This window comes from Chelonoidis abingdonii, chromosome 10 (genome assembly GCF_003597395.2).
Source record: "Chelonoidis abingdonii isolate Lonesome George chromosome 10, CheloAbing_2.0, whole genome shotgun sequence".
NCBI lineage: Eukaryota > Metazoa > Chordata > Testudines > Testudinidae > Chelonoidis > Chelonoidis abingdonii.
Window position 1 is genome coordinate 79,276,482 of NC_133778.1, and position 27,424 is coordinate 79,303,905.

The 27,424-nt window shown below is 42.3% G+C and overlaps 1 protein-coding gene across 2 annotated transcripts in view; it reads right to left on the reverse strand.

Moving 5' to 3' along the window:
* The window catches only part of USP37 (ubiquitin specific peptidase 37), a 63,033-nt gene extending 37,282 nt beyond the window's left edge, over positions 1-25,751 (reverse strand). For both annotated transcript variants that reach the window (XM_032764435.2, XM_032764434.2), the window contains exons 1-13: positions 25,518-25,751; positions 22,605-22,776; positions 21,964-22,064; positions 16,402-16,583; positions 15,223-15,297; positions 14,673-14,770; positions 8,752-8,836; positions 7,253-7,414; positions 6,093-6,224; positions 4,161-4,284; positions 3,102-3,307; positions 1,894-2,011; positions 566-645 (exon numbers count right to left, since the gene is read on the reverse strand). In XM_032764435.2, the coding sequence (XP_032620326.1) occupies positions 566-645; positions 1,894-2,011; positions 3,102-3,307; positions 4,161-4,284; positions 6,093-6,224; positions 7,253-7,414; positions 8,752-8,836; positions 14,673-14,770; positions 15,223-15,297; positions 16,402-16,583; positions 21,964-22,064; positions 22,605-22,776; positions 25,518-25,673 (1,691 nt within the window). In that variant the 5' untranslated portion in view covers positions 25,674-25,751. The remainder of the gene's footprint in view (positions 1-565; positions 646-1,893; positions 2,012-3,101; positions 3,308-4,160; positions 4,285-6,092; positions 6,225-7,252; positions 7,415-8,751; positions 8,837-14,672; positions 14,771-15,222; positions 15,298-16,401; positions 16,584-21,963; positions 22,065-22,604; positions 22,777-25,517) is intronic.
* Positions 25,752-27,424: the final 1,673 nt, after the last annotated feature.

The window sequence follows — 27,424 nt, forward strand, 5'->3', positions numbered from 1 at the left end:
AGGGGGGGCAGGAGGAATGCACAGAACCAGAAGCATGGGGAGGAGAATGGGGGAGGGAGACATTGGAGCACAGCACCGCTGGCATGTGGTACAGGGGAGGAATGACTGGGGCAGGGGGGAGGGGCATTCAGAGCTCCAGGCTCTGGGGAAGAGAATGGGGCACAATGATAGAGGGACATACAAAGACCCAAGCATGTGGTGGAAAGGGTGAAGAGGGGCATACAGAGCTCCAGGCACTGGATGCTGTGGAAATGAAGGATAGGGCCCATGCACGGAGGTAAGGGAGAGGGGTTGCAGGGAGTCCTGAAATAGAGGGAGTTGGAATGGTGGCCCACAAGAAGCTGGAGGGTGGGGAGGGAATGGAGGAATGTCAGACTTCCATGGTGTACACAATGAGCTCTGCATACAGACGCAATGATGCGTACAATCCTCTAATTATATCTACCATTTCACTCTTCATCCTCTTCCATTATTCTAGCCCTGCTCTTCCAGGCGGTCCTACATACCAACACTTTTATCCGCTTTTATGACATGGGAAAGCACCAGAGTAGGATTTTACCCTTACCTGGGAAGCCTATTGAATTTATGTGTAACAACAGCAGACTTTCCATTACACTTCTCACAAGAATACTCAATCTCCTCTGCCTATTAAAGACAAAGCAAAATATAAGGATGACTGAACCAGACATTTATTGATAGCAGATGGCCTTTTTCAGTCCAGTGTTTCTCTGAAAAGGGCACTCACCTATTTCTTAATTGACTTATCATTTCAACATGACATACCAAAAAAATTAATCAGATAAGAGAACAATAAATAAGCTTACAACCGAAGATCTGTCAGTTAAGACAGGTGTTATTAGTTAGGGAGAAATCGCTTTTTCCAAATCTGATACACAGAACTAGAAAATAGAGAGGGTAAAGGAACATCAGTACTCAAAATGAGATGACAGTAGTTTTGCAAGACCTGCAGCTTTTCCTCTCAGAAACACCTACCACGTAGCTTTCCATAGCCCTTACTGGACAACACTGAATTCTCCATATCCCCAGTCCAAACCTATGTTTTTTTTTTTCCTGAAAGGCCCTCTGCCTCTGAGATTATCAATGATGTATCACAGTTAAACAGAATTTCCAAGCAGAGACAGCTAGAGGAGATGAAAAGCATTGTGCGAGGAGTATGCATATAACAGCAATATTTAGACATTGGCCACTGTTTATATAATTCATTTCTGTCAGTCAGTGGTCAAACCACGCCACTATTCTTCTACTAAGGATGGAGTCTATACATCAAGCAAAAGCAATGGGCTTCCTGTTCAGCCTTAGAGAGGATAAGTCCGTGTTTCCAATCAGTGCATCAAAACACAACGAAGGCTAATGTATATAAAAGGGATCATGGCAGATTTCACTGATTAAAAAAATCTTACTTCTGATCAGTTTGATTTCACAGGGGACTCCTAACAAAATGCAATATTGTGGATTGTACAGGAAATATTTATCCCCAGTTTTGAACAAGCTCGTGTTGGAGGTCTATTTACTGTGTATGCATCTAGATATTTCAAATACAACATCTATTTTTAATTAAACAGATATATATGACCTCTGTTCTGATTTAAAGAGAGAGACTAGTCGTCCAACCACCCTCACACAGGATTGAGAACCAACAATTTCTGAGTTCTAATCCCATCTGAGGTGGACTCTTCTCTAGGATTTACATAATTCTTCTGTGCCTCAATCTCCCTATTTAAGAAACAGTAAAACATGCACATCCCAGGAGCACTGTGAAGATTAGTTTTTGTCTATACAAAACCGAATTCTGTTACTCTTAATATATATTGATGTGATGTGAGGGAGAGAGATGGATGAATGAATGAATAGTAATAAATAAGCATTATGTACCCTGAAAAAGAGATCAAGGGAATCCTGGATGGATCGCGAAGGAAGTAATTTCTTTCTTCGGGGAAGATCAATGGAAAGATCATTAAACTGTTCCCGTTTAGTGACTGTTTCAGCACACCTACGATAAAAGAGCACATGTGATTTTGCTGGGAAATCATCATAGTTTATATTTCACAGTAACATACCGAGCCCATTTTAACTCATCAAGCTGATGAAGTCTCTCACTGACTGAATTCACGCTTTAATTTTGGGACTTGGGTTTGGTATTTTCATGATTTAAAGAAAGATTTCCTGTGAGTAACAGTTTGAGAGCAAACATGAACCTGAACTCTAAGAAGTACTTTGGAGTGGCCAAGGGATCTGTCATATGGGAAAGTCAACAGGCCTGGTGGTATAGCTGAAAGCCCTCCAATCTGCATCAACCCTTTCAGGAGGAAAAGAGTCAGCCCAACATCACGAGGGAGCAAAAGGAAATCTGATTTTTAAAAAAAATGAAATACTAATATTTGCATACCTTCAAAAACCTTAATTTCATTTCAGGATATAAAAACTGGACCCAAGTAGTATCATACAACTTTTAAGGGCACAATATGACACACATCAACAACAGTTATCTAGAATGATGACATGATTAATACCAGCACAGCACCAAATGTATGTGGCACTGGCCATAGAGGTGAATGAACAGGACAATGTGCTTACTTAACACATCCCTGTGTAGCCTCCACTGGCGTAGCTCCTTATGGAGCCACAGGAAAGCTGCCATACCCTAGGAGAATGACAGAGGAAACGTTGCCTGCCCACTTCTGGGAACAAGCCCTCTCCTGCTGTAAAGCCCTTATCTTGTCTAGTGGGCATGGATGGGAAAGCAAAAAAGAAAGCACCTACACTGAAACTAAGGCTTCTTTTGCAAAAACATTTAAAAACTAGCAGGCTGCTCGGCAAATATGTTACAGTAAAGAGCAGTGTGGTGTGAGGGTTTACCCTGTGACTACACTTAAACTTCCTATGCAGACAGTTTTACGCATTTGGGGAGTTTTCATTTCTGCTTACATCATATGTAGGAAAAGAAGGAAACAGCTTAGTACTACATGTGGAAGTTGGTTTATGGATGAATGAGATCACAGAGTATGAAAATACTTTCCTTCCATCTGCAGAACTTTTACTTCTTAGACTTCAAAAGTATTGCATCTCTCAAAAATACTTACGTTTTACATATGATAGAATGTTGAACCTCGAACTCTAAGTTAGTGATAACTGGACAAGTGTAAACTTTAGTGGCTGAGATGTCATCAGAGGCCCGTCCTGGTGAGTTATCTTCACCAGACACTGGTTCACTCTTCCAAGTTTTGTTTAACTTTTCCATGTCCTCCTTCAGCTGATCCAAACACTGGCTCAAAAACTCATGTGCATCCTAGAAACAGTGTAAATTCTTTAGATTAGAATGATTATCTGCATGTCCTGCTTTCAATCTCGCTACTACACTCGGGGGGGGAGGGTGTGGATGGATGGAGGGCTGTGGCTGGGATCGGATTAGGACAGGGATTAAGAGCAGCTGAGGGAGGCTGGCTAAGTAGCTGGCCCCAGGTGTGGCCAGCTCAATCAGGGCACAACTGGCCCTGATGAGAGGGGCTGTGAGGCAGGAGATGGTGAGTCTCACTCCAGACTTCGAGTGGGAAGGACTTGGCTGCCTGGGAACGCCGGGTACCAGTAGCAGAGCCAGGCTGGGGAAGGGCAAGGGGAGCTGGGGAGCTCCAGCCTGGCAGCTCCCCAGGTGGAGGCCTTGTTAAGACCTAAGCGGGTACTGGGGCTACAGAGGTGCAGCCCGGGGATAGGCAGAACCCCCTTGCCAGCGATGAGTGGCCATTACAGACTGCAGTCTGCCCCAGGAAGCAGGGGCTAGATGATGACGGGCAGTAGCCACTGAGGCAAAGTGGACATGGGGGTTGGGGATTCCCCTGGGAGGGGAGACCCAGAGTGTGGGGGTACTGCTGTGAGCAGAACCCCAAGGTAAAAGGCACTGGGGTTCGGGAGGGACATGGGGGCTTGAGGCAGGAGAGACACTGGCCAGCAGGGGGTGCTGAGAGTGCTGGAATCGAGCTAATTCCTGGATGAAAAGCAGGAGGTGCTGCAGCAGTGAGTGCTCAACCTGCTTCACAGCTCCATCAGTCTCAACTTGACTCCAATGAGCAAAGACCAAGTCAAACAGACTACTGTGCATTAGCGCACAAAGCATAGGAGCAGTCTGTACAAGAGAGAGAACTTACATTCTGCATGTAACCCGAGAATCGCTCTGCAGTAGCTGAAATGGCACTTTTCACTTTCTTGAGCAGCTCTTTCTTTACCTCAGGGCTGCAAACATCCTTTTTAGCAAGCAGATGGGCAAAGCGTCTGGAGAAATTAATGCAGTGAAAGGTTGGTTGGCTGGCTTTCCAAATCTTATGGTAGGTAATGTAAAACCTGAAGATGTCTCTCTAAAAACATTTGCCAAGTCTGTTTTCCATTAGGGGATGAGGCAGAGGGATTCAACTTGTACACACTTCACAAACTGTCCTCGCCCCCTTAGATTCCAAGTGTTTTAAAGCTTAGCTCCTGATGCCATCGTTTCAATGGGACTCTGCATTTAAAAACTCTCAAATGTAAACAGCACGTAGCAAAGGTATTTTACATAACACTTTTATGAAATAACATCCCATTAAAACAAACAGATAAATAAATAACCCTAATTCTTCTGGCCAATAAATACTTTTGTAAATTACGCTCCACCCAGCTGCAAGTCTCATTTGTTTTTGCAAGACAAGAAGTTGCAACATACAGCTTCATTCCTTTGCATAACAAGAAGCTGAAGAAATCTGGCAAGACAAGTCTGTTTTAACTCAGATATACCACTGTTGTTGGTTTATTAATAATCAGGTGTTCCTCTCTATCTCCAGTTACTGTGATCTAGTTAATTCCATAACATATACATGCAAGTGATACATGAAAAAGGAAAGAAAACTAACAATTAGTTAACAAAAGAATTGGATAATTTGCCTGAAACAAAGCAACAGAAGTAAAGACAGGCACTATGAAGCATTCACGTCAGTCCTGTTGTACGTCCACACACAATCACACATGGCCCTCCATCAGAAGATCCTATTACAATGGGTCACAAGCACTACCTACCTAGTTTGCCTGTAAGGAAATAGGGCGCCATCTTTAGTGCAGCTTTACAGTGCATGTATACCACTACAACAGGAAAAATATGCAAAATGGCCCATTTGACAGACTGCTGAAAGAACAGGACTTAGCTGAGAGCACAAGGATGGTCTTCAAAAATTCCTATTTTACTCTATGTGCAAACTTGACAGTAACAAAGTGTCCACAAGATGCTCATTCTATGACTGATATTATAGGTCCAAAGAGAGGTCTTACTGCAAATCCTAATAAGAGGACATTTCAAACGGCATATAGAACTGCCAAGTCCAAACAGTGCAGGAGCGGTTCAAGGAGCTCAAGAAAGATACAACAGCTAGGGTTCAAGGCACAACCAACTCCTACATGCCTACACTCAAGCATCATGTCCTACAAATTCACCCCAAGGTCCAGTTTGCAGATAGACTAAAACAGGAATTTCTGGGTATGAGGAAAGATTAATAAGACTGGGACTTTTCAGCTTGGAAAAGAGATGACATGGGGGGATATGAGAGAGGTCTATAAAATCATGACAGGTGTGGAGAAAGTAGATAAGGAAGTGTTATTTACTCCTTCTCATAACACAAGAACTAGGGGTCACCAAATGGAATTAATAGGCAGGTTTAAAATAAACAAAAACAAGTATTTTTTCACACAGCGCACTGTCAACCTGTGGAACCCCTTGCCAGAGGATGTTGTGAAGGCCAAGACTATGAAAGGGTTCAAAAAAGAACCAAATAAAGTTCCTGGAGGACAGGTCCATCAATGGCTATTAGCCAGGCTGGACAGGGATGGTGTCCCTAGCTTCTGTTTGCCAGAAGCTGGGAATGGGTGACAGGGGATGGATCATTGGATGATTCCCTCTTCTGTTCATTCCCTCTGGGGCACCTGGCATTGGCAACTGTCGGAACACAGGATACTGGGCTAGATGGACCTTTGGTCTGACCCAGTATGGCCATTCTTATGTTCTTAAATAAAGTTAATGTCAAAAAAGAAAATATCCCACCCAAGCCAATGAAGTTTACCTGATAAGTGCATTGAGTGGAATTTTTTTCCAAGGGATACCCTGCTTAAGCAAATCATTAGCAAATGACTGAATTGAAAACAAGGACTGTAAAATGGCATTCATGTAGCAGGTATTTCCCAAGTTTGAAAATCTGAAAAGGACAACAAAGGATATTATTCAACATTGATCTATTAATGCTGTTTTCCATCCCAACTGCTCCAAAATAGCTCTTCCTTTCTAGACCATTAGTAGGGTTGCCAGGCATCTAGTTTCTGACTGGAACACTTGGTCGAAAAGTGACCCTGGCAGCTCCAGTCAGCACTGCCGACCGGGCCATTAAAAATCCAGTTGGCGGGACAGAACAGCCTGGGACTAAGACAGGCTCCATGAGACTCCTGGAAGTGGTCACCAGGACCTTGAGACCCGTAGGTGCATGGGCAGCTAGGAAGGCTCTGTGGCGCTGCCCCCACCCTTAGTGCCGGCTCCACAGCTCCCATTGGTCAGGAATCACAACCAATGGGAGCTGTGGGGGCAGCGTCTGCAGGCATGAGGGCAGCACACAGAGCCTCCCTGTCTGCCCATGTGCCTAGGGGCTGCAGGGACCTGGCGGCCACTTCCTAAGAGCCACAGTAACCACCGCCGGGACCCCATACCCCCTCCTGCACCCGAACCCCCTGCTTTCCAAACCCCTCATCCCTGGCCCCATCCTAGAGCCCACACCCCCAGCCAGAGCCCTAACCCCCCTCCACACCCCAACCTCCTGAACAAGCCCTGAGCCCCCTCCCACACTCCAAACCCCTCATCCCTAGCCCCAACCCAGAACCTGCACCCCTAGACAGAAAGCTGGCAACCCATTAGTCATCTTGTATATCTGGAAAGCATCTATGGGTATTTCTACAATCTAAATTTAAAAAATACTGTGATTGCTCATTTGGTACAGAGAATAATTTTCAAACAAGCTTATTCCTTTCACTATATCAACTACTAAGTTCTCAGGTTAGCATTTTAGCAAACATTTTTCTTTTCCCAAATTGGGAAAAGGGCTCCTTATTCAGGCACAATTCTCACTCATTTCAGAGCCAGGTCTTGAATTCGTTTCTATGTAATTAGTACGCTTTAGTCTGCTCACATTCAGATGACAGGGAAAAAAAGTCTAATATCAAAGTAGCTAAAACTTACCCTTGTAACTGTTGCTGTGGGTGGCTGGAAAGGGGCACTCGAGATTTGTTCCATCCTGTGTAGTCTTGATTAGATCTCATTTTTTTAACAGAGAGTGGGGCTGGCTGAGAGAGAAACCCCAGGCTTCTTTTGGCTGAAGGTGTCTGACTTGATATGCTAGACCTACAGTGCAAAAAAAAAAGGGGGGGGGCAGCATAAAATGTAAGTTTTTGACTGCACTGTTCTTTCAAGACAGTAGCAAAAACAACAATTATAGCCCATGACAAAATGACAATCAGATCAGCCTTATCCCTTGCACATGCCAACCTGCTGCCTATTTACTCATGGCAATTTAAAAGGGATTGAGTTGGGGGAGAGAAGGCTGTCCCATTCTACCTTTAGTAGATTATGTCTTGAAGAATCTCAAAACAGGACTCAGATAAAGGAATTGCTTCACTAATAAAATGCTGCCGTCTTTGTAATGAAGCGTAGAAGCCAGGCAGACAACGGATGCACACTGCATTGCAAAATAGTGGCCTACATATGGGAAGGGGAAACATTGGCCCAGAACACCCACCAAACCCCACAGCAGACAAGTCTTTGTTTTTTAAAGTACCATTGGACAAATCCCCACACAGTAAACTCTGGGAAGGATAGTCTTATGGTTAAGGCATGACTAGACCACAACTCAGGAGATCTAGTGTGAATTTATGGGCTCTCCATTAACTTCCCATGTGAGCCCTGGACAAGTCATTTAATCTCTATACCTCAGTTCCTTATCTCTAGACTATGGATAATATTTCCTCTCTCCCTACCCTTTGTCTGGTCTAACATGACACTCTTTGGGGGCAAGGACTGTATCTCTCTGGTTCCTGCCTAGCACAATGTGGTCCCAATCTGGCACTACTGGAATACAGCTACTGCTTATAAAAATAACTACAGTTTATCTACCTGGGAAGGATGATGGCTGATTCAATCTCACTGGAATTTGAACCTGGGATTCTAGAGTTTAGATATTTTAAATGTGACACAGACCATTAAACCATCCACTCTTTTCCTTGCAGAGTTTGGTTTTGATCCTAGATTCTTCCAAATCCCTCAGGTAACATGGTGTGAAACAATCAAGCCATAGAATTGAATATAGGGCTCTGATCTTCACTGACACAGTGACTCCTATACTGAGTACCAGCAAAGCTCCCTTCAACAGCAGAGCTTCTCAACAGTGAGGTATGTTGTATACAACTTTAATACAACCCTTGCTTTTCTTGATGAAATCTTACAACGTGCAAATTTAGATATTTTTAGGAAGCCCATCTAGCCCAATGTGAATGACAACCCAAGTCCAGTACAAAACTAGAGTTTCAGCAATCCTGCATTATTTATTTCAGAAAAATGAAATGCAATTGTTTTCATGAATAAAATATTCATACCATTTGGTAAACACACAACAATACAAATGCCTAAATTCCTGAAAAACAGCTCTTTGTCCTGTAGACAGAACACTGTAGAGTCATGCCTACCTGTCCAGGTTGGAACTGCCAGTGGAGTAGTCCTTTGATGCGGACCTGCTACCATAAAAGGAGGATGATTGTAGAGGCAAAACCCCTTGAAGAGCAATAGAAAAAACATTTGTCATGTATTCCAGCTAGCTCAGCTATGTATACTGTACTTGAGGACGGTAAATGACTATACTTAAAATGTAAAGGGTTTAAAAACCTTTTCAACAAGTAGTTTTTTCAGAGTTGTGTAATGAAGAAAGTACTAGCTCTAAATACTAAGTGCATGTAGTTTTTTCATATAAGCTAAAGGCTGGCTTGATACCTCCACCTTGAAATTCTGATTTGTTTATTTGAAAAAGGCTCTTAAAATGTGGAACCAACAACTGAAACAATGGAATTTGTATTTGTCAGTTGTTCGAACATAAAAAATACATACACACAAACTCTTCTTAGCTATGATTTCCAATGCAGTGTACACAAAATTCAAAACAAATACCTTGTACTGAAAATTAAGTTTATTTTCCTACTCTCCAGTTTATAGTAAATTAATGTACATTTGTGGGCAAAACATGAAGTGTTTCAAATGAGATGTATTCTGACACCCCAGCGATTCAAATTATAAACGTTGCCATGTAAAACCGTAACTTCACAAGATTCAAGCATGTTTATTAAGTGGATAGAGAATTATTGTTCACTTTCATCTTGGCTTTGGGATGGAAGATGCAGAGTTCAGGCCAACTGTACAGCCTGAAGGAAGTTTACTGCTGTCACCTGTACTTGCAGATAAACAGAGAACTTCTGTTTCTAATTCTGAAGTCCTTTTAAAATCTTTTTTAAAGACTTCACTCATTAGTTCAGCATCAACCTTACTTGTTCGACTAGCAAAATAATTGTAGTCTGAGCTATACCAAAATAAAGTGCATTCACATTTTTAAATCTGCAACAGCCAATGTTTCTCACAAAAGCAGAATCTAGATTACATTCCCCTTTGTGAACAAGGAGCTCAGCATTTAGAATTGCAATAAACTATATTCCAGAATACTCAAGGAGCCGACTGAGGAGATATCTGAGCCATTCCATGCGTTTTCGAAGATAATCATTAAGATGGGCAAATAAAGTACCAATCTATAAAAAGAGGAATAAGGACAACCAGAGGAATTACAGACCAGTCAGTTTAACTTCAGTATTCAGAAAGGTAATGGAGCAAATAATAAAGTATTCAGTTTGCAAATACCTAGATGATAATAAGATAAGTAACAGTCAGCGTGGATTTCTTAAGAACAAATGATGTCAAAACAACCTAATGGCTTTCTTTGATGGGGTAACAAGCCTTATGGATAGATGGGAAACAGTAGATGTGGAATATCTTGACTTTAGTAAGGTTTTTGAGACTGTCCCGCATAACTTCCTCATAGACAAACTAGGGAAATACCGCCTAAATGAAGCTACTATAATGTGGGTGCATAACTAGCTGGAAAACCATTCCCAGAGAGTAGTTATCAGTGGCTCATAGTCAAGCTGGAAAGACATATCTAGTGGGGTCCTGCAGGGATTAGTACTGGATACAGTTCTGTTCAACATCCTCATAAATGATTTAGCTAATTGCACAGAAAGTACACTTATAAAGTTTGTGGATGATGCCAAGCTGCGAGGGGTTGCAAGTGCTTTACAGAATAGGATTTAAATTCAAAACGATCTGAGCAAACTGGAGAAATGGCCTGAAGCAAACAGGATGAAATTCAATAAAGACAAATGCAAAGTCATTGGTGATCCCTCAAGGATGATGTCTTTCACAGGTTTTATTTTTCGTGGGTTCTTTGGTGACTGAGGAGCCCGACCCTTGAGTCACAGGGTCTTTGGCAGACGTTGCAGGTGGTGTGAGAAGACAGGGTTGGGCCACGATTGCTGCGTGACAGTTGTTTCCTCTCTTTTCTGGTGTTTTTCTGCAACTAGGGCAAGGCGATTTTCCTCGAAAGTGGACAATCCCGCACTGACAAGCCATTACCAGTTATCCCTATCCTGGGCTGCTGTCTCCCAGTGTGTGTACACCACTTAGGAAGGAACTATCAATTGCACACATACAAAATGGGAAATGACTGCCTAGGAAGGAGTACTGAGGAAAGGGATCTGGGGTTCTAATGGATCACAAGCTGAATATGAGTCAACAGTGTAACACTGTTGCAAAAAAAAAGTAAATAGCATTCTAGGATGTGGCAACAGGAGTGTTGTAAGCAAGACACAAGTAGTAATTTTTTCACTCTACTCCACACTGATAAAGTCTCAACTGGAGTACTGTGTCCACTTCTGAACACCACATTTCAGGAAAGATATGGACAAACTGGAGAAAGGCCAGAGGAAGAGGAACAAAATTTATTAAAGGTCTAGAACACATGGCCTGTGAGGAAAGATTGAAAAAACTGGGTTTGTTTAGTCTGCAAAAGAGAAGACTGTGGGGGAGTGGGAAGGGGGGGGGGGGGAAGAGAGGAAGACCTAACAGTTTTCAAGTACATAAAATGTTGTTACAAGGAGGAGGGTGAAAAACTGTTCTCACTAACCTCTGAGGACAGGACAAGCAGCAATGGGCTTATATTGCAGCAAGGGAAAAACTTCCCAACTGTCAGGGTAGTCAGGCACTGAACAAAATTGCCTAAGTGAGGCTGTGGAATCTCTGTCGCCAGAAGTTTTTTTAAGAACAGATTAGACGAACACCTGTCAGGAATGGGCTAGTTATTACTTAGTCATGCCTTGAGTGCAGGGGGCTGGATGAGATGAGCTACTGAAGTCCATTCAGTCCTACATATCCGTTATTCTAAGAAAAGAATTGCATTAGAGTCTGTGCCTGTCACTTACCTATCTTGACTTGGCAGGATTATTTATTATGACCTCTCAAGGTCCCCTCCCAGCCCTACATTTCTATGATTTCATGAATAATAATAATTTGTACTACCATAAAGCCTTAGACCCATAGTCACGGACCAGGAGCTCATTGTGTTAGGTGTTGTATGGACAGACTAAGAGACCATTCTTGCCCCCATAGACCTTCCAATCTAAGTACAAGACAAGAAATAACAGGTGGATAGTACAAGGAATCAATGAGGCCTGATCTACACTACTGCTGTCAATCGATCTAAGCACGCTACTCCAGTCACGTGAATAATAGTACTGAAGTCAAGGTAGCTTGTTCCATTTACCGCAGTGTCCACACTGCGCTGTGTCCTGCTGATTTACCCTATACTTCTAGGGAAGGTGGAGCACAGAAATCAACTGGAGAGCACTCTCCCATCGATTTAGCACATTTTCACCAGACGTGTTAAATCAATGCCACTGCATCAAGTGCAGCAGTGCCAATTTAGCTCTGTAGTGAAGACATCCCTGAGATAATATTCGTCAGAAAAACAGGTCAGCGCTCTTCACTATTTTTTGAAGAGGGGGCCACTTTGGCAAAAAATCTTCAGTGTGAGAGCATATCAAGCCGACACAGGCAGCTGAACATTCCAAGTTCTTTGTTGGTTGATATGGTAATATTACCGTTATTGGTAATATTGCTTGGGGTGCAAGACGAGGTATGGGGGACTGGCTCTGGGAGGGGGCTCAGGGCTGGGGCAAGGGCTTGGGGTGCAGGAGAGGGTATTAGGGGATGGTTCTGGGAGGCTACAGGTTGGGTGGCAGAAGAGCTATTCAGAACCTGCCCACTGAAGTGGCAGCACTTACTTTGGGGGGCCCCAGCCCCATGCCACTCTTGGAAGGGGCCAACGTGCCCCTGCGGCCCACCAGGCTCTGGGGGCTGCCCCTTTCTGCAAGCACCAGCCCCGCAACTCCAATAGGCCACAGTTCCCAGTTCCCGACCAATGGGAGCTATGGGGGCGGTGCTTGCAGGCAGGAACAGCATGAGACCTCTGTTCCCCCACTTTCCTCCCGGGGCCCTGGGGGCACGCTGACCACTTCCGAGAGCGGTGTGGAGCCACAGTAGGCGGGGAGCCTGCCTTAGCTACAGCCCCACTACGCTGCCAGAGAGAGCGATCAACAGGAAGCCACACTTAGGGTCCATGGTAGCCTGGCTTACAGGCCTTGCAGTGAAGAACACTGAAATAAATAGTGGTCCCAGCATACCACTGCCCTAACCATTGCCAAGTATTTTTTTAGGCATCATGGCAAACGAAAGCTACTGAGGGATTTGAAGGAGAGTAATGAATTTGTGCAGCAGATGTTTATGGGTAGCTCCTCCCAAGAATGAGGGGTAACGTGAAAGAAAGCAAAAAGGCGCTTGTTTGAAAATTCAGTAAGTGACCGATGGAGGCTGGTATTAAGGGCCAATCAAAGTTGAAAACTCAATAGTGAATGAGAGATGATAGGTAAGGTTGGGCCTGTAAGCCTGACTTCAGTATTGGGCAAACTGGTTGAAACTATAGTAAAGAACAAAATTGTCAGACAGATAGATGAACACAATTTCTTGGGGGAAAAAGTCAACATTGTTTCTGTAAAGGGAAATCATGCCTCACCAATCTACTAGAATTCTCTGAGGGGGTCAACAAGCATGTGAACAAGGGGGATCAAGTGGATACAGTATATTTAGATTTTCAGAAAGCCTTTGACAAGGTCCCTCACCAAAGGCTCTTAGACAAAATAAGCAGTCATGGGATAAGAAGGAAGGTCCTCTCATAGATTGGTAACTTAAAGGATAGGACACAAAGTGTAGGAATAAATTATCTGTTTTCAGAATGGAGAGAGGTAAATAGTGGTGTCCCCCAGGGCTGTATACTGGGACCAGTCCTTTTCAACATATTCATAAATGATCTGGAAAATGGGATAAACAGTGAGGTAGCAAAATCTGCAGATGAAACAAAACTACTCAAGATACTTAAATCCAAGCAGACTGCGAAGAGTTACAAAAGGATCTCACAAATTGAGTGACTGGGCAACAAAATGGCAGATGAAATTCAATGCTGATAAATGCAAAGTAATTCACATTGGAAAACATAACCCCAGTTATACATATAAAACGATGGGGTCTAAATTAGCTGTTTCCACTTAGAGAGAGATCTTGGAGTCATTGTGAAGAGTTCTCTGACAACATCCACTCAATGTGAAGTGGCAATCAAAAAAGTGAACAGAATATTAGGAATCATTAAGAAAGGGATAGATAATAAGGCAGAAAATATAATAACGCCTCCATATAAATCCACGGTAGACCCACATCTTGAATACTGCATGTAGCTGTAGTCACCACATCTCAAAAATAGCTATATTGGAATTGGAAAACATTCAGAAAAGGGTAAAAAAACCTTTAGGGTTATGGAATGGTTTCCATATGAGGAGAGATTAATAACAGACTTTTCAGCTTGGAAAAGAGACGACTAAGGGGGTATATGATAGAGGTCTACAAAATCATTATTAGTGTGGAGAAAGTAAATAAAGAAGTGTTATTTACTCCTTCTCATAACACAAGAACTCAGGGTCACCAAATGAAATAGGCAGCAGGTTTAAAACAAACAAAAGGAAGTATTTTTTCACACAGTGCATTATCAACCTGTGGAACTCCTTGCCAGAGGATGTTGTCAAGGACAAGACTATAACAGGGGTCAAAAAAGAACTAGATAAGTTCACGTAGGACAGGTCCATCAATGGCTATTAGCCAGGACGGGGAGGTATGGTGTCCCTAGCCTCTGTGTGTCAGAAGCTGGGAGTGGGCGACAGGGGATGAATCACTTGATTGTCTGTTCTGTTCATTCCCTCTGAGGCGCTTGGCACTGGCCACTGTCAGCAGACAGGATACCGGGCCAGACGGACCTTTGGTCTGAACCAGTCTGGCCATTCTGCGAAGGGCCTTGAAAGTGAACACAAGTAGCTTATGTTTGGTGTAACAGAGGGCGGACACGGTAAAAGCGACAGGCTAGGAAACTATTTCTGCAGCAGTGGAGTAAGACCGAGGCCAGAGAGCTTACCTGATGTCCTGTTCTCCTCCGCCTGTTTCAGATTCAGCTGTTTCTCTCTGCTACTATTTAAAAACTTCCATGCCGGGTCAGTCACAGCTTTGTTATTGCTATAGATAAATGGGAGCTGAAGTCAGAGCATTAACTATGAAGTATGTACAACTCATCAGCAAAGAAATTTAGCCAACTACACCTCTACCCCGATACAATGCTGTCCTCAGGAGCCAAAAAAATCTTACTCCGTCATAGGTGAAACCGCATTATATCGAACTTGCTTTGATCCACTGGAATGCACAGATTCCCCCCACCCCCGAGCGCTGCTTTACCGTGTTATATCCAAATTCATATGATATCGGGTCGCGTTATATCAGGGCAGAGGTGTAATTCATTAAATAGGCCTTCTCACTATCACATCAGACACACTGTCTACATCTCTCTGCTGTATTAAATACCATCCTCCTTTGCTTTGACCTCTTACAAGTCAAAACTCAAACCCAGTAAGACAACTTCTGGCAAAACAAGTGCAAATTACCGGAACCTATAAAGATCAGCAGTAACTTACGTTGAAGAATCATTCTCTTTGGGATAATCTTCATTCATCTCTGAACCAGAGGGCTGTGTTCTTTTCCTCTTTTCACTAACATAGCACAAGAATAAAACATTTTAAGGAACCATTAATTCAGACGGACAAAGACAAATCTCTTCCTCCACCACGCATGCCTCCTGTGCTCTCTGCTAACCTTTCACAATTTTCAAGTTTCAAATATAAAATACAACTAAGAATTTTGCACAGACAGCTCTTTTAGGTTGTTCCCAGAGCTCATAGACTCAGACTCGTAGGTCAGAAGGGACCAATATGATCATCTAGTCTGACCTCCTGCACAAAGCAGGCCACAGAACCCTACCCATCCACTTTTATAACAACCCCTAACACATGACTGAGTTATTGAAGTCCTCAAAATTGTGGTTTGAAGACCTCAAGCTGCAGAGAATCCACCAAGCAATGACCCCATGCCCCACATCTGCAGAGGAAGCGGAAAACCCCAGGGCCCCTGCCAATCCGCCCTGGAGGAAAATTCCTTCCGACCCCAAAATATGGCGATCATGCTAAACCCCTGAGCATGTGGCAGACTCACCTCGCACCCAGGAAAGAATTCTCTGCGTAACTCAGATCCCATCCATCCAAACATCCCCTTCATCGACCATTGAGCGACTTATTCTGCCGATTAAATCCAAGAGAATCATTGCCCAAATTAAACCTATCTCCATCATATCTCCCCTCTATATACTTATCAGCTTAGTTTAAAGCCAAATAGTCTTTTGCCCCCATCTACTCCCTCAGAAGCTGTTCCAGAACTTCACTCCTGTGATGGTTAGAAACCTTCGTCTAATTTCAAGTCTAAACTTCCTAATATCCAGTTTGTACCCATTTGTCCTTGTGCCTACATTAGTACTAAGCTTAAATAATTCCTCTCCCTCCCTAACGTTAATCCCCCTGATATATTTATATAGAGCAACCATATCCCCCCGCAGCCTTCTTTTGGCCAGGCTAAACAAACCAAGCTCTTTGAGTCTCCTTTCATAAGTCAGAAATGTGACTGTTAACATTGTTTTCAAAGCAATACCAAAAAATCATAAAAATTAACCAAAAGGACTTATATGTACAGTAAATTGTTAAGATTATACATTTGTATAGTGCTAAATTTTGATAAGAGCATATTGAAGGAGATTTGTTTCATACCGGTTTTCCAGTAAGCCCGTTCTGTGAGGAGTTGATGAAGCGGGAGACACTGAAATGTTAACCCTGTTGCTAGGAGTTCCACTTCCTGGGGAAGTCTTAACAGATGCTCTACTTGGGCTGCCCAGAACCTTTCGAAATGGATTTTCTTCCTTTCCCTCCACAGTCACTCTTTTTGAAGGAACCTGCAAAATCCAGCAGGGGAAATTCACAATAATCAAAAATGAAAAAGATTTTGTTGTTATTCTAAATTGGCATTTAAATGTCTCTCCCAGAAATGCAGTATCTGAAATTAGGGAAATGCAAAGTTTAAGGACAGTAGAGTGTAATGTTGCACAGATGGAGTAAAGTTTGCATACGTGAAAAGCTATTGTAAAACCACCAGATTGTGGTAATGCATAAATGGAGTATTTATGCAAACTTTACCCTTCTCCTTCTCTCCCACACTATCAGCATCATTGATGTTCTACAGTACACCAAATTCTTTCAGATACAGACCATGTCTTAGGTCTTCTGAGATGCACCTACTACACCTTTGGGAGCTATAAAATAAAGCGCAATAATATTAAAGACAGGTATTCTTAAGAACAGTGTTCTGTTGCTTTTGACCAAAACAAACAAAAACAAATCTAATGCCATGGAAAGAGTTGACATAGTCAGCTAATTCTAAGTAATATTGGTAGGGGTCAGGCTGGAGGACTGAATTAGAGGGGCTAACCAGGCTGTACACAGCATTAGTTTTTATTTTAAGACTGTTTAAGCAGCACTGAAAATTTGCTTGGAATAATCTTAAAACAACTTCTGCTTCAGGCTGCAATAAAAGGATTGACCTGGTACTTTCACAGAATTGTTATGTAACTGAAAGCCTTTGACTACAGAGTGAAACTTACAGTAAAGTGACTGATCTAGGCACCATGGCAAAGGGTCCTCTGTTCCTTGCTAACAACTCTCACCTTAAACTTGACAAACTCAGTACACCAACCACATCCTACAGGATATTTATCCATAAAGAGTTACACAAAGTACAGAAAGCTCATAACATGTCAAGATTAATAATCATTGTGAGATGTATGTATGGGTAGTATTTAAGGAATAGTGTATTTACACTGAAAGTATGCTTTATGGATTTGGAGTAGAAATTAGTCACCATCTCAGTGATGGACCACTTGGGCAGGGGGAAGTTGTCACCTCGCCGTGTCGACTAGTGATGCAATGCAAGGCTCAGTTGTTTAGACCTGCACAATACTACATCTTAGAAAAGGAAACCGTCCGAGGCAATAAACAATCAATCAAACCCACTCAAAGGTAGCACTTCACAAGACAGGATGAATCTCTGACTATAAACAAACTGCTGTTTGCACTATAACAGACAAAGGAGAAGCACCCTGTATCCAGTCACTGAGAAAAAACCCTTGCGGAGCACAGGTACTTTCAGGAAGATTTGGATCCTGGTTCTTGAGAAACGAGGTAGCTATGAACAGGCTGTACTTGGGGGGGGGGGGGGGGGNTTCCTTGGAGTAGTCCTATAATACACCTGTAATTTAACTATTCCCAGGTACTTTCAAAAGGCATTGACATTAATAGCATGGGGGGGGGGGGGTTACTTTATTAGATAGGAAAGGTAACCATTAACAAGTGCAGATCCGGGGTCATTTTTTATGGATTTTATTTTATATTATAACCTTTTGTTTTCACCTCTATTTCTAGTTAAATCTTTATTTTTTCTTAAATAAACCTACTTTTGTTTTATTGTAAATGCTCATAAGAGTTGTGAGATTTACAGGAGCAGGGGTTTAAGGTAAAACTGGTATAGTGGGGTACACTGTACCTTTCAGCACAGAGGATCTGGTATTTCTGTCAGTAGCCTGTGTCAGGAGCTGGCTGTTACAGGGCAACAATTCAAAGGATACTACTGGGGCAATTCTGCACCAAAAAATCCAAAATTCTGCAAATTTTATTTGTCAAAATAATGCAATATAAAGACACCAGTTTCAATTGTTTGGGTAATTTATTTAAACTACAATATAGAAAAAAAGTCACAATAACCATTCAGCATTTCCTAAACACATCAAAGTTAAGTTATAAACACTTGGTAACTAAAACCCTGCATTCCAGTTCTGGCAGGATATAAACACGATGAGGATCGAATAATCTACAAGCCTTCAGAAAATTTAGACCTCATTGTTCAAATGACAAATATTTGTCAAGCTTTTCAGATGCTTTATGGAATGCCTCTTTAAAGAGATTTAGATAGGCAAATCTTTTAATGGGAGATAAGTTTTCTGTCTCCCTAAATTTGAAGAACTCTGAGGTGCTTTCTGAAGGGAGCTCTAGATGTGAACTGAACTACATCTGCAGTCCTTCCAGAAGGTCAAATGCTTTAATTGTGCAAGGCTTCCTGCTCTCAAATGCCAGATTTAAACTGAGAATTTGTTCACATTTCTGTGCTAGAAAAGTGATCGGTTCTTTCACCAATGCGTAATTAGTTGGGTCATTCGGCATTTGCTGAATAGTTTGCACAGGAACTGGGGAGCTGCTATTGCACTCTTCATTAAAAATCTCCTTCTAGAACTGAAAGTTCTTAGAGTGATACTGGACAGCATGGAACAAGCTGTTCCAGGGTGTTCCACCTGATGGGCTAGGAGGCACGGATGCTTTGGCATCTGGAGACTCCTCTTGTAGTTTCTGGTTCATGAAACGGAGGTCCTCGCTTTCCTACAACCAGAGTTACAGAACATGTTTTTGAAGCACCTTAAAATGTATCAACCAGCTGAAAAGGCTTTCTAAATGATTCACCAATTAGGTTAACAATATGTGCCAAACAGGTTATATGCACAGAATTTGGAAACAGTGTAGAAAACACAGAATCAAATGACATTTTCATGTAACTAGCATTGTCAGTATCAATTACTACAACATTTTCATAATCAATCTGGAACTCACTCACTGCTTTGACTACAGCCTGTGAAACAGTTGTGTGATTAACGGCATCTAAAAACACCGTAACCACCAAAAGAGAGTTAACATGCCCACAGCAATCAGGTTGTAATGGTGCAAACAGTACATTCAGAATTGATCTTGCCTCATTATGACAACATTCAACAAAGATAACAGTGATTTTCTTGTCTTTAAGCTTTAGTTTTAAGTTTTCCTTTTCTTTGAGGCACACTTCAGGTATGTATGTCTCAGTTAGTTGTGTCCTACCAGGAACTGCACCACCATTCTGGACCCTGTTGTCAAGAAATTCCCTCACAAGTGGGTAGTCAGTCTTTGACAAGGGGATGTTGGCACCTGCTAGTGTCTTCATCCATGCTGTACAAATCTGAAAGCAGAAGTCAGATAAGCCTTGAATGAGAACAAACATTTACCATCCATGTAACATCTTTAATCTTAGATTAACACACTTATTCATATATTTAGTTCTGAAATCCTAGAATTTAATTTAGATTTATAGTATAGTAAATGATCACATAGTCAACATTCACAAAAAAAGTAGTTTAAAAACAGAGCTGCTCTTCAAGATTTCAGAGCAAGTGGAAAGACCCAATCGCGATGTCTGTTCTATGCTACTTATCATATTTTTCTATATTATAACATTTTCTTATATTTCCACTCACCTCCACACATTCTCTCTCTGACGGGGTTTTGTATTTCAGTGGACTTGTAATGGTCTTCCGATGTTTATTTCTGCCTTCCTCTTGATCCGCATCTTCCTTCGGTTTGTGTTTTTTTGATGCAAAATGATCCACAATTACAGACCATCGGTCATAACTGAGAACATTGCACAATGCGCAAAATAATTTGGCCCCATCTGCATGCAGTTTTGTGGGGAATTCTTGAGCACAAGAAGCTGGTGTAGCTGTTTTTGATGCATGATCTGAAGGCCGTTCACATTGTGCGAAAGAACGAATATCCCTTTGGTAACTTCACCTGGACCTGGCTGGGTACTTTGGGAAGTGTTTGGTTCTGACGTCCTGACATTTTATTGATTGCTTGGTAAATGTTTTATTTGCCCCCCCCCCCGTCTTTTTTTTTTTTTTTTAATGAATAAATAAAATAAATCCTTAGCTGTAATCTAATCCCACTGTGCTACTTTGGCCCAGGAAAAAAGTGAGAAGGCACATACATCTTTCCAGCTGAGGATTCTCTTACCGTAATTCATAAGAAGACTCCTTTACATCACTCTGGTAATGTAGCTGCCTTAAAACTTTCACAGGTTTATGCTCCTGGGGGAATTGACTGCCAATGGGAACATTTACTAACAATAGGAACATTAACAATGTTACTACCAGGCAGGCTGCTACATTTGTGCCTGAGAGAATGAGAACAATTAACCATCAACAGCAACTTTAACAACATTACTACACAGTCAGGCTGCTACAGTTGTGCCTGAGAGAATGAGAACAATTAACTAGCAGACAGGCTGCTACATTTCTGCAGCTAGCTGCCTCTTGCATAATAAAAAGCCCTACTCTTCTATGCCAGCGAGCTGCAGTAGCAAGCAAGAGGGACAGAGTCTCTCTCTCTTTCTCTCACTTGTTGCCATGCACGTATGCCCAGCCCCCTACCCCCATGACGATGATCAGCCATGCAGGCACGCACGCCCAGCCCCCCAACCCCATCTCTGAGGCTCCTCTAGGCACACTGGAACAGATGCGTGGGGGTGCATAGGAAAATGCGGGCCATATGAATTCTGCACCCCCACAGGGGGCAGAATTCTGTCAGGAGTAAAAGGGACTCAGGGATGGGGTGCAGCTACTGTTAAACTGCACATTAGAGCTGGCATAGCCCAGAATAGTGCTTGAATGGCTGAAAGGCTGGTGGTGTCAGGGAGCTGACACCCAGCTACCACAAGACTCGTTCAAGTGAAGACTGGGGATAGAGCAAGGTGACTTGCAGTCCTGGGTATCCCGAGAACCGTCACAGTGACAAGCAAAGGAGTCAACAAAAAGCGGCCTCAAGAAAGGTGGGTGTAAGTAAAAGTAGGTCTGATAATTTTGCCTGAAAGGCTAAAGAGAATCTCACAAAAAAGATTTAACATCAAACTAACATGATACCAAAAACTGTGTAACGGATGTTTACCATGCAAAATGTCACTTGCAGCCAGATCTGCCAATTACCATATACCTGAGCTTTGCATTTTTATTTCATCTATCATATACAACTTTCGAATGTTGCTTTAAGTTTTTATACTGAAACACAGCACAGAACTATGCTAGGTGCAAATCCTTAAGTATATGTTTTTCTCCTTTACGTCACTTCTCCAGCAGCCTGACTTGCCTATCCAACAACAAGTGAATACACCCTTCCAGAGCCAGTCAATGCCGTTCCTGGATCACACAGATTGGAACACACTTTTCCCACTACCCTACCAAGGTCTCAACTAATGCTATATATATCTGAGCCTGTCTTGATTCAGAAGGCTTGGGACACAAACTGGAATCATCTATTGTGCTACTACAATATGCATCATACATACAAAATGAGGTGGGAGGAGAGAGGAAATGATTAAAAGGAACTGAGGGAAAAGGAAGATCTGAAGTGTAAACAAACTGTTTAACAAACCTGGTTTTCAATATATGGAAATTGCCTGTTAGCTTCCTTCTGGGTTGTCCTGCTGCCCAGAACACCTCCAAAGCTGCCAGATCCCTGAGACGGTTTCACAGCTGACAATAAATGCACACGCCATTTAGTTTACTTGTAGTTTTATATATCCTTGCTTTCTCTGTCATAAATAATTTAAGGCTAGATTTTCAAAACATTCACCAGATGTATGTGTAAAAACCAGAATCTATACCTGGCAGATAATACAATATCAGGAGTGCATGTATTTAAAAAGCAAAGGTTTACAGATTTTCCTCCTGCAGTCTGTGTACTTAAATGTGCAACAAAACCCAAGTGTTCAGAGAAAGGAGAGGAAACTGTGCATGTTTTTAAAAATGGTAAACAATACCAACACACTTATACATTAAATACTGTCCATGCCAACCTTGCAGGAAACTTACATAAACATTAACATAAAATTGAGTTCAATGACCCAAAGAAAAGTATTCAATCAAAAGCAATGCAAGGAATAAACAGCTTTAAGAAAAGGGAAGATGGTCAATGAGAGACAAAATGGTCAAAGGTGAACTGACACAAACTAAGTCAGAATCTTATCTTTATCCAACCTGCTATTAACACAATTTGCCTTGTTTTGCACTTACCAGTATGAACCCTGTCATGGAGGACTGCATCCAGATACATCCTCATTTCATTTGCGTCCTTAGATGGTACCTTATCAATAGTCAGGAAGCTGGCATCCTTTAGTGTTAGCATCAGGCAACACAATTTTCCACCATTTGGTCGTAGGACCACAGTTTTAATGTTATGGCTTAGCTGGAAAGAAAGTAAAGGTGACTACAACATAAATAATTTAATTTCTCACAAAGATCTAAGTACTTCCACAATAAAAGTAAAAAACTCCAAAACCAGTTAATGTGGTCCAAGAGTTATAAAGAAAGAAAATGCACTAAACCTTAAGTTAATATGGTTAACGCATTTTTAAAATGCCGCTCAGAAAAGGCAACAGCATCACTATCACTGACAAGCTCCTATTTTCAAGTGTTTACAACATTCTGAAACTTCACTGGATTCAAATTTCTTGTTTCTCTCAATCCTAAATGAATGAGAGTTCAGTAAAATTTCATTTAGCTGCTAGAATTATCAAAATTAAAGAAATTTTTCACCAAGATTTTTTTTTTCAGATTTTTATCTGTTGTTCAATAACTCAAGACTTTTAGAAACTTTCATATAGTTTAGCCCTCAAAAAGGTAAAAATTCTTGACAAGTTGGAAAAAAAACTGGCCTAGTAATCAGTAAGTATAAAAAGATTGCTGACTTTTCAGTATCTATTTAACTTGGTGTCTTTTTTTTTTTTAAATAAAGGAAAAAAATTACTAGTGCAACAAGTCAAATACAATGTTAACACAAATAAAAAATCGCCCTCCCTAATTAACCCACATATTCATTTGCACTTTCTGCTAGGTTGGCTACAAGAAATCACCTGACCAATTATATTTGTTTTGGTTGCATGTATGTTGAGGAAAACTTTTTTTAAACAGATGAATAAACAGAGTTCTTGGTATCTTCAGGAACCAAGTTGCGCAGCTGCATCACTGTAACCAGGGACAGCTGTAGACATTTCGCCGCCCCAAGCATGGCATCATATCGCAGGGGGCGCTCTGCTGGTCGCCAGTCCCGCGGCTCTGGTGGACCTCCCATAGGCGTGCCTGCAGAGGGTCCGCTGGTCCCGTGGCTCCCCTCCGCAGGCATGCCACCGAAGGCACCCTGCCTGCCGCTCTTCTGGCAACCAGCAGAGCTCCCCTCGTAGCATGCCGCCCCAAGCACGCGCTTGGCTTGCTGGGGCCTGGAGCCGCCCCTGACTATAATGTTTCTAGTGTAGACAATCTACTACAGTCAGTAATTAGTTTTTCATTTATGCTCAATCCTTGCTTTTTTAATTAACTGAAAACACTCAGTACAGCAAGAATTCAAGTGGGGCCTTCAAATTTTCCACTCTCTCCTAAAACAAGCAAACCAGAGAAGACTTTCAATCACGTCACCATCCAAGGTCAAACCTCCTGTTACGACTTAAAAAGCTCTGAAGACATGACAGTATTCATCATCCTCCATTCTCTCCAAACACCAGTTGTGTGTTTTGTTTAAACTAGATTATAAAGTCCCCAGGACAAAGACTGTCTTTTACTATATGTAGAACCTAGCTAGTACAATGGGGCCCCCAATCCAGCTGAGGTCTCTAGGCACCACTAACATAAATTATGATTTTTACAAGTATGAAGAGCTGCTAGCTACTGGAGAAAGTTTTAATTCAATTTGCCTCTATAACATGACAAGAGGGTCTCCCAAACCTGCAGATGAAGAGGTTTCTGATTAATCTGAATTGGAAGACAGAAAAAGGGCCTAAAATTCCTCCCAGTGTTTTCTCTTACAGGAACTGTTGTTCCAATACATTAATATCACCAAATTGCTGAGAATTAAATGCACACACTTTGCTTATCACCTTACAGTTGGCATGATCCCCGTCTATTTTTCTACCAATATACTCATTAAAATCTTTGGTAGCACATGATACTAGACTTACTTATCTCATCAATCCAAACAAATTCCCTGTCATTAATACACAACTTTGCTCATCCATTCCTAATGTAGGTTCAGCAGGTACCTTCTAGACCATTAAATCCCCCCTATCCACTGAAGGGAACCCTCCCCAGGACTCATCAGGTAAGAAGGCAGACAGTCCTTAGGGATATTAAATATACAGTAGCACTTACATGAAGAATCACCCAAGCTAATCTTTTTCTTACATAGAAAACATAGGACTCGCCATACTGGATCCAACCCAATTTTTATGCTTTTATACTTTGTCTTTTTTAGATTGTAAGCTCTTCAGGAAAAACACTATCTTCATATGTGTTTGGACATAACATTTGGGGCACAAATAATTAGGAGGAATGGGATGTAAATAAGAGGAGGAAAATGCAGGCTGTATATATGAGACTTCCTGACACCGAGATCTATCAAGTCTCCCAAGGGAAGTGGTGGAAGTCAGGTTTCTTGGCACAATTAACATCTAGCCTGGACAGAACTGTAGTCCATGTACAATAGCGAAGAGTCTTGCACCTGGGCTAAGGGTATGTCTACACTGGGAATTTTCAGCACTTCAACTGGGACAAGTGCTAGTGCAGACAAGGTGTAGGTGACTAACAGTCTTCATATACATGCTCTGAAAGTTTATCAAATAAGCAAGCAGAGTTTCAAAAAGGTAATTAGAAAACCAAGATACTATATAGTTTGGTAATTTTCTTTCATGTCTCAAGCTTTTTCATTTCTTCCCAATTAATGGTTTGCTCACTCCTGCCCTGGCATGCCACCCAACAATGAACCTGAATAATTTAAAGTATGGTTATACAAAAGGATTAGTGTTCTGGAAATGAAAACCAAGGAACAGTCACAGAGGGAAGTTCGTATGACACTTAGTAGTCTCGGAGATGACAGCTGTTCACAAAAGGGAACAATTCATGCATTGCTCATACAAAATATTTTGATATTTGGAGTACCTGAAATGTCTTTGGAATTCCTCCAACACTGTAGTGAACCACTAGACTCACTTTGTTGTCCTTCTCCACAATTTCAAAGCTTCCTTCTTTCCATTTTGTAATCCCAGTTTGTATGCTGCGCATCCGGACAGGTCCATGCACCTTCAGTGGAGCCATTTTTCTTACAAATAAATAACTTATAACAGATTAACTAAATTTACTTCACCTTGAAACCTGTTAAAAATAAGAAAATTAAAATTGGCAACTGGCAAATATATCCACATAAAGTGTAAAAATAAGGAATAGCACAGTGAAAAAATTGAATAATACAGTAAATGAAACATAGATAAAGAAATCTTCCACAATTTGGCCAGCATTACTTTAACCCAGTGGTCCCCAAACTTTTCTAGGTCATGACCCCCTTATCCCATCCACGTTCCCCCTTCACCAAGGCTGAGAGTGAGGCTGTGGCTCAGGGAGAAAATGTGGACAAGAGTAAGGGGGCTGGGGCCACAGCTGAGCACTGAGTGTGGGGCCAGAAGTGGAGCTGGGCAGCTTTGCCTCCCTGTCCCCCATGGGGGCTGGCCCAGGCCCCAGCCATGGGGTGTGCCCCACAGTTTGGGGACTTCTGCTTTAACCCTTAAATGTTTAATGGTGGGTGAGCTGACTCAGTACAGACACCAAAAGATCTTGCAAATCTAAGAATGTAGTTTCCACAACAAATCCACCTTTAGCTAAGACAAGGCAAGGAAAGATGACGGGTAGAGGAGAAAAAAAAAAACAAAAAATTTTCAAGGTTTGAAACCACTTTGTTTCCAAAATTAGACAATAAAACATCTAATGAGAAATCAGCTTTTTAATAACTAAATTTATTCTTTGTGTTTTACACAGTTGAATTGTCACCTCAACCGCATCTATTTTTCCATCTCAGTCACCTGCTGCATCTTGTCACTGCTCTAGATCGTAAACTTTTGAGTACAGATGGTGTTTTTACATTGGTACAGCACATAGTATGAGACTCCAACTTCAATGAGGCTTCTAAGCAACACTAATACAAATTACTAAAATAATATGACAACCTATTCTGTAAATACTTCACGTTTTGATAGGCATTGTCTGATAAAAGCTTGTCTTTCAATAAGAACTGACACACAACCACCATGTTCTATTTAACTTTTGGCTAGAACACTATTCTTAATTACAGCCTAAGACCCACACCAGGTACAGTAACTAAGTAGCAAGGTCAAAATAGTTCAAGTTTGAACAACACAGGTTTAAGGGAGTTTCTTTAAAGACAACGAAGGCGCTTCCGCAATGAAGGCTGGTCAGCAGCAATATGCCTAGCAGAGTGCCTTACTCAGCCTGCCCCCTCCTCACTAACCCTGACACAAACGCCACGAAAGAGGATTCAGTTTATCCAGAAAGCACAGGAGGAGGAAGCTGCGTTCCATCCCCATCCCCTCGTGCAGACTCTCTCTCTCTCTCACTGCTCTGCTGGGGTAAGCAATGGCAGGCGAGGCCAATACACACAAGATACAGGAGCCAGCCAGAGCTGCTCTCCGCCAGGTTATCCCCACCATCAGAACCAGCGCTTCCGGCACGACGGGCACCTCTCGGGCTGCACGCGGGGGGCGCCAAGCGAAGGCGCAGGGTAAATGCACCCACAGACCAGAGCCTTGGCCGCGGCTAAAGCCCGGCCGCTCCGCGCGCTGCCGCTCCGCACTGCCCCCTTTTCTTGCACTACGTAGCCAGGCCCACAGAGATGGACAGACTCCCACCTCCTCCGGCATCCGAGAGAAGCGTCGTGTGACAGGGCGCTGCCCGGCCCCTTCGCGACCGGGAGCGATTCGCTCTCCGTTCCGCTCAGCGCGCCGCGCTCCGGCCAGGGGGCCGCCCCCGGACGCTAGCGCCGGGCTGAGCAGGGGGCT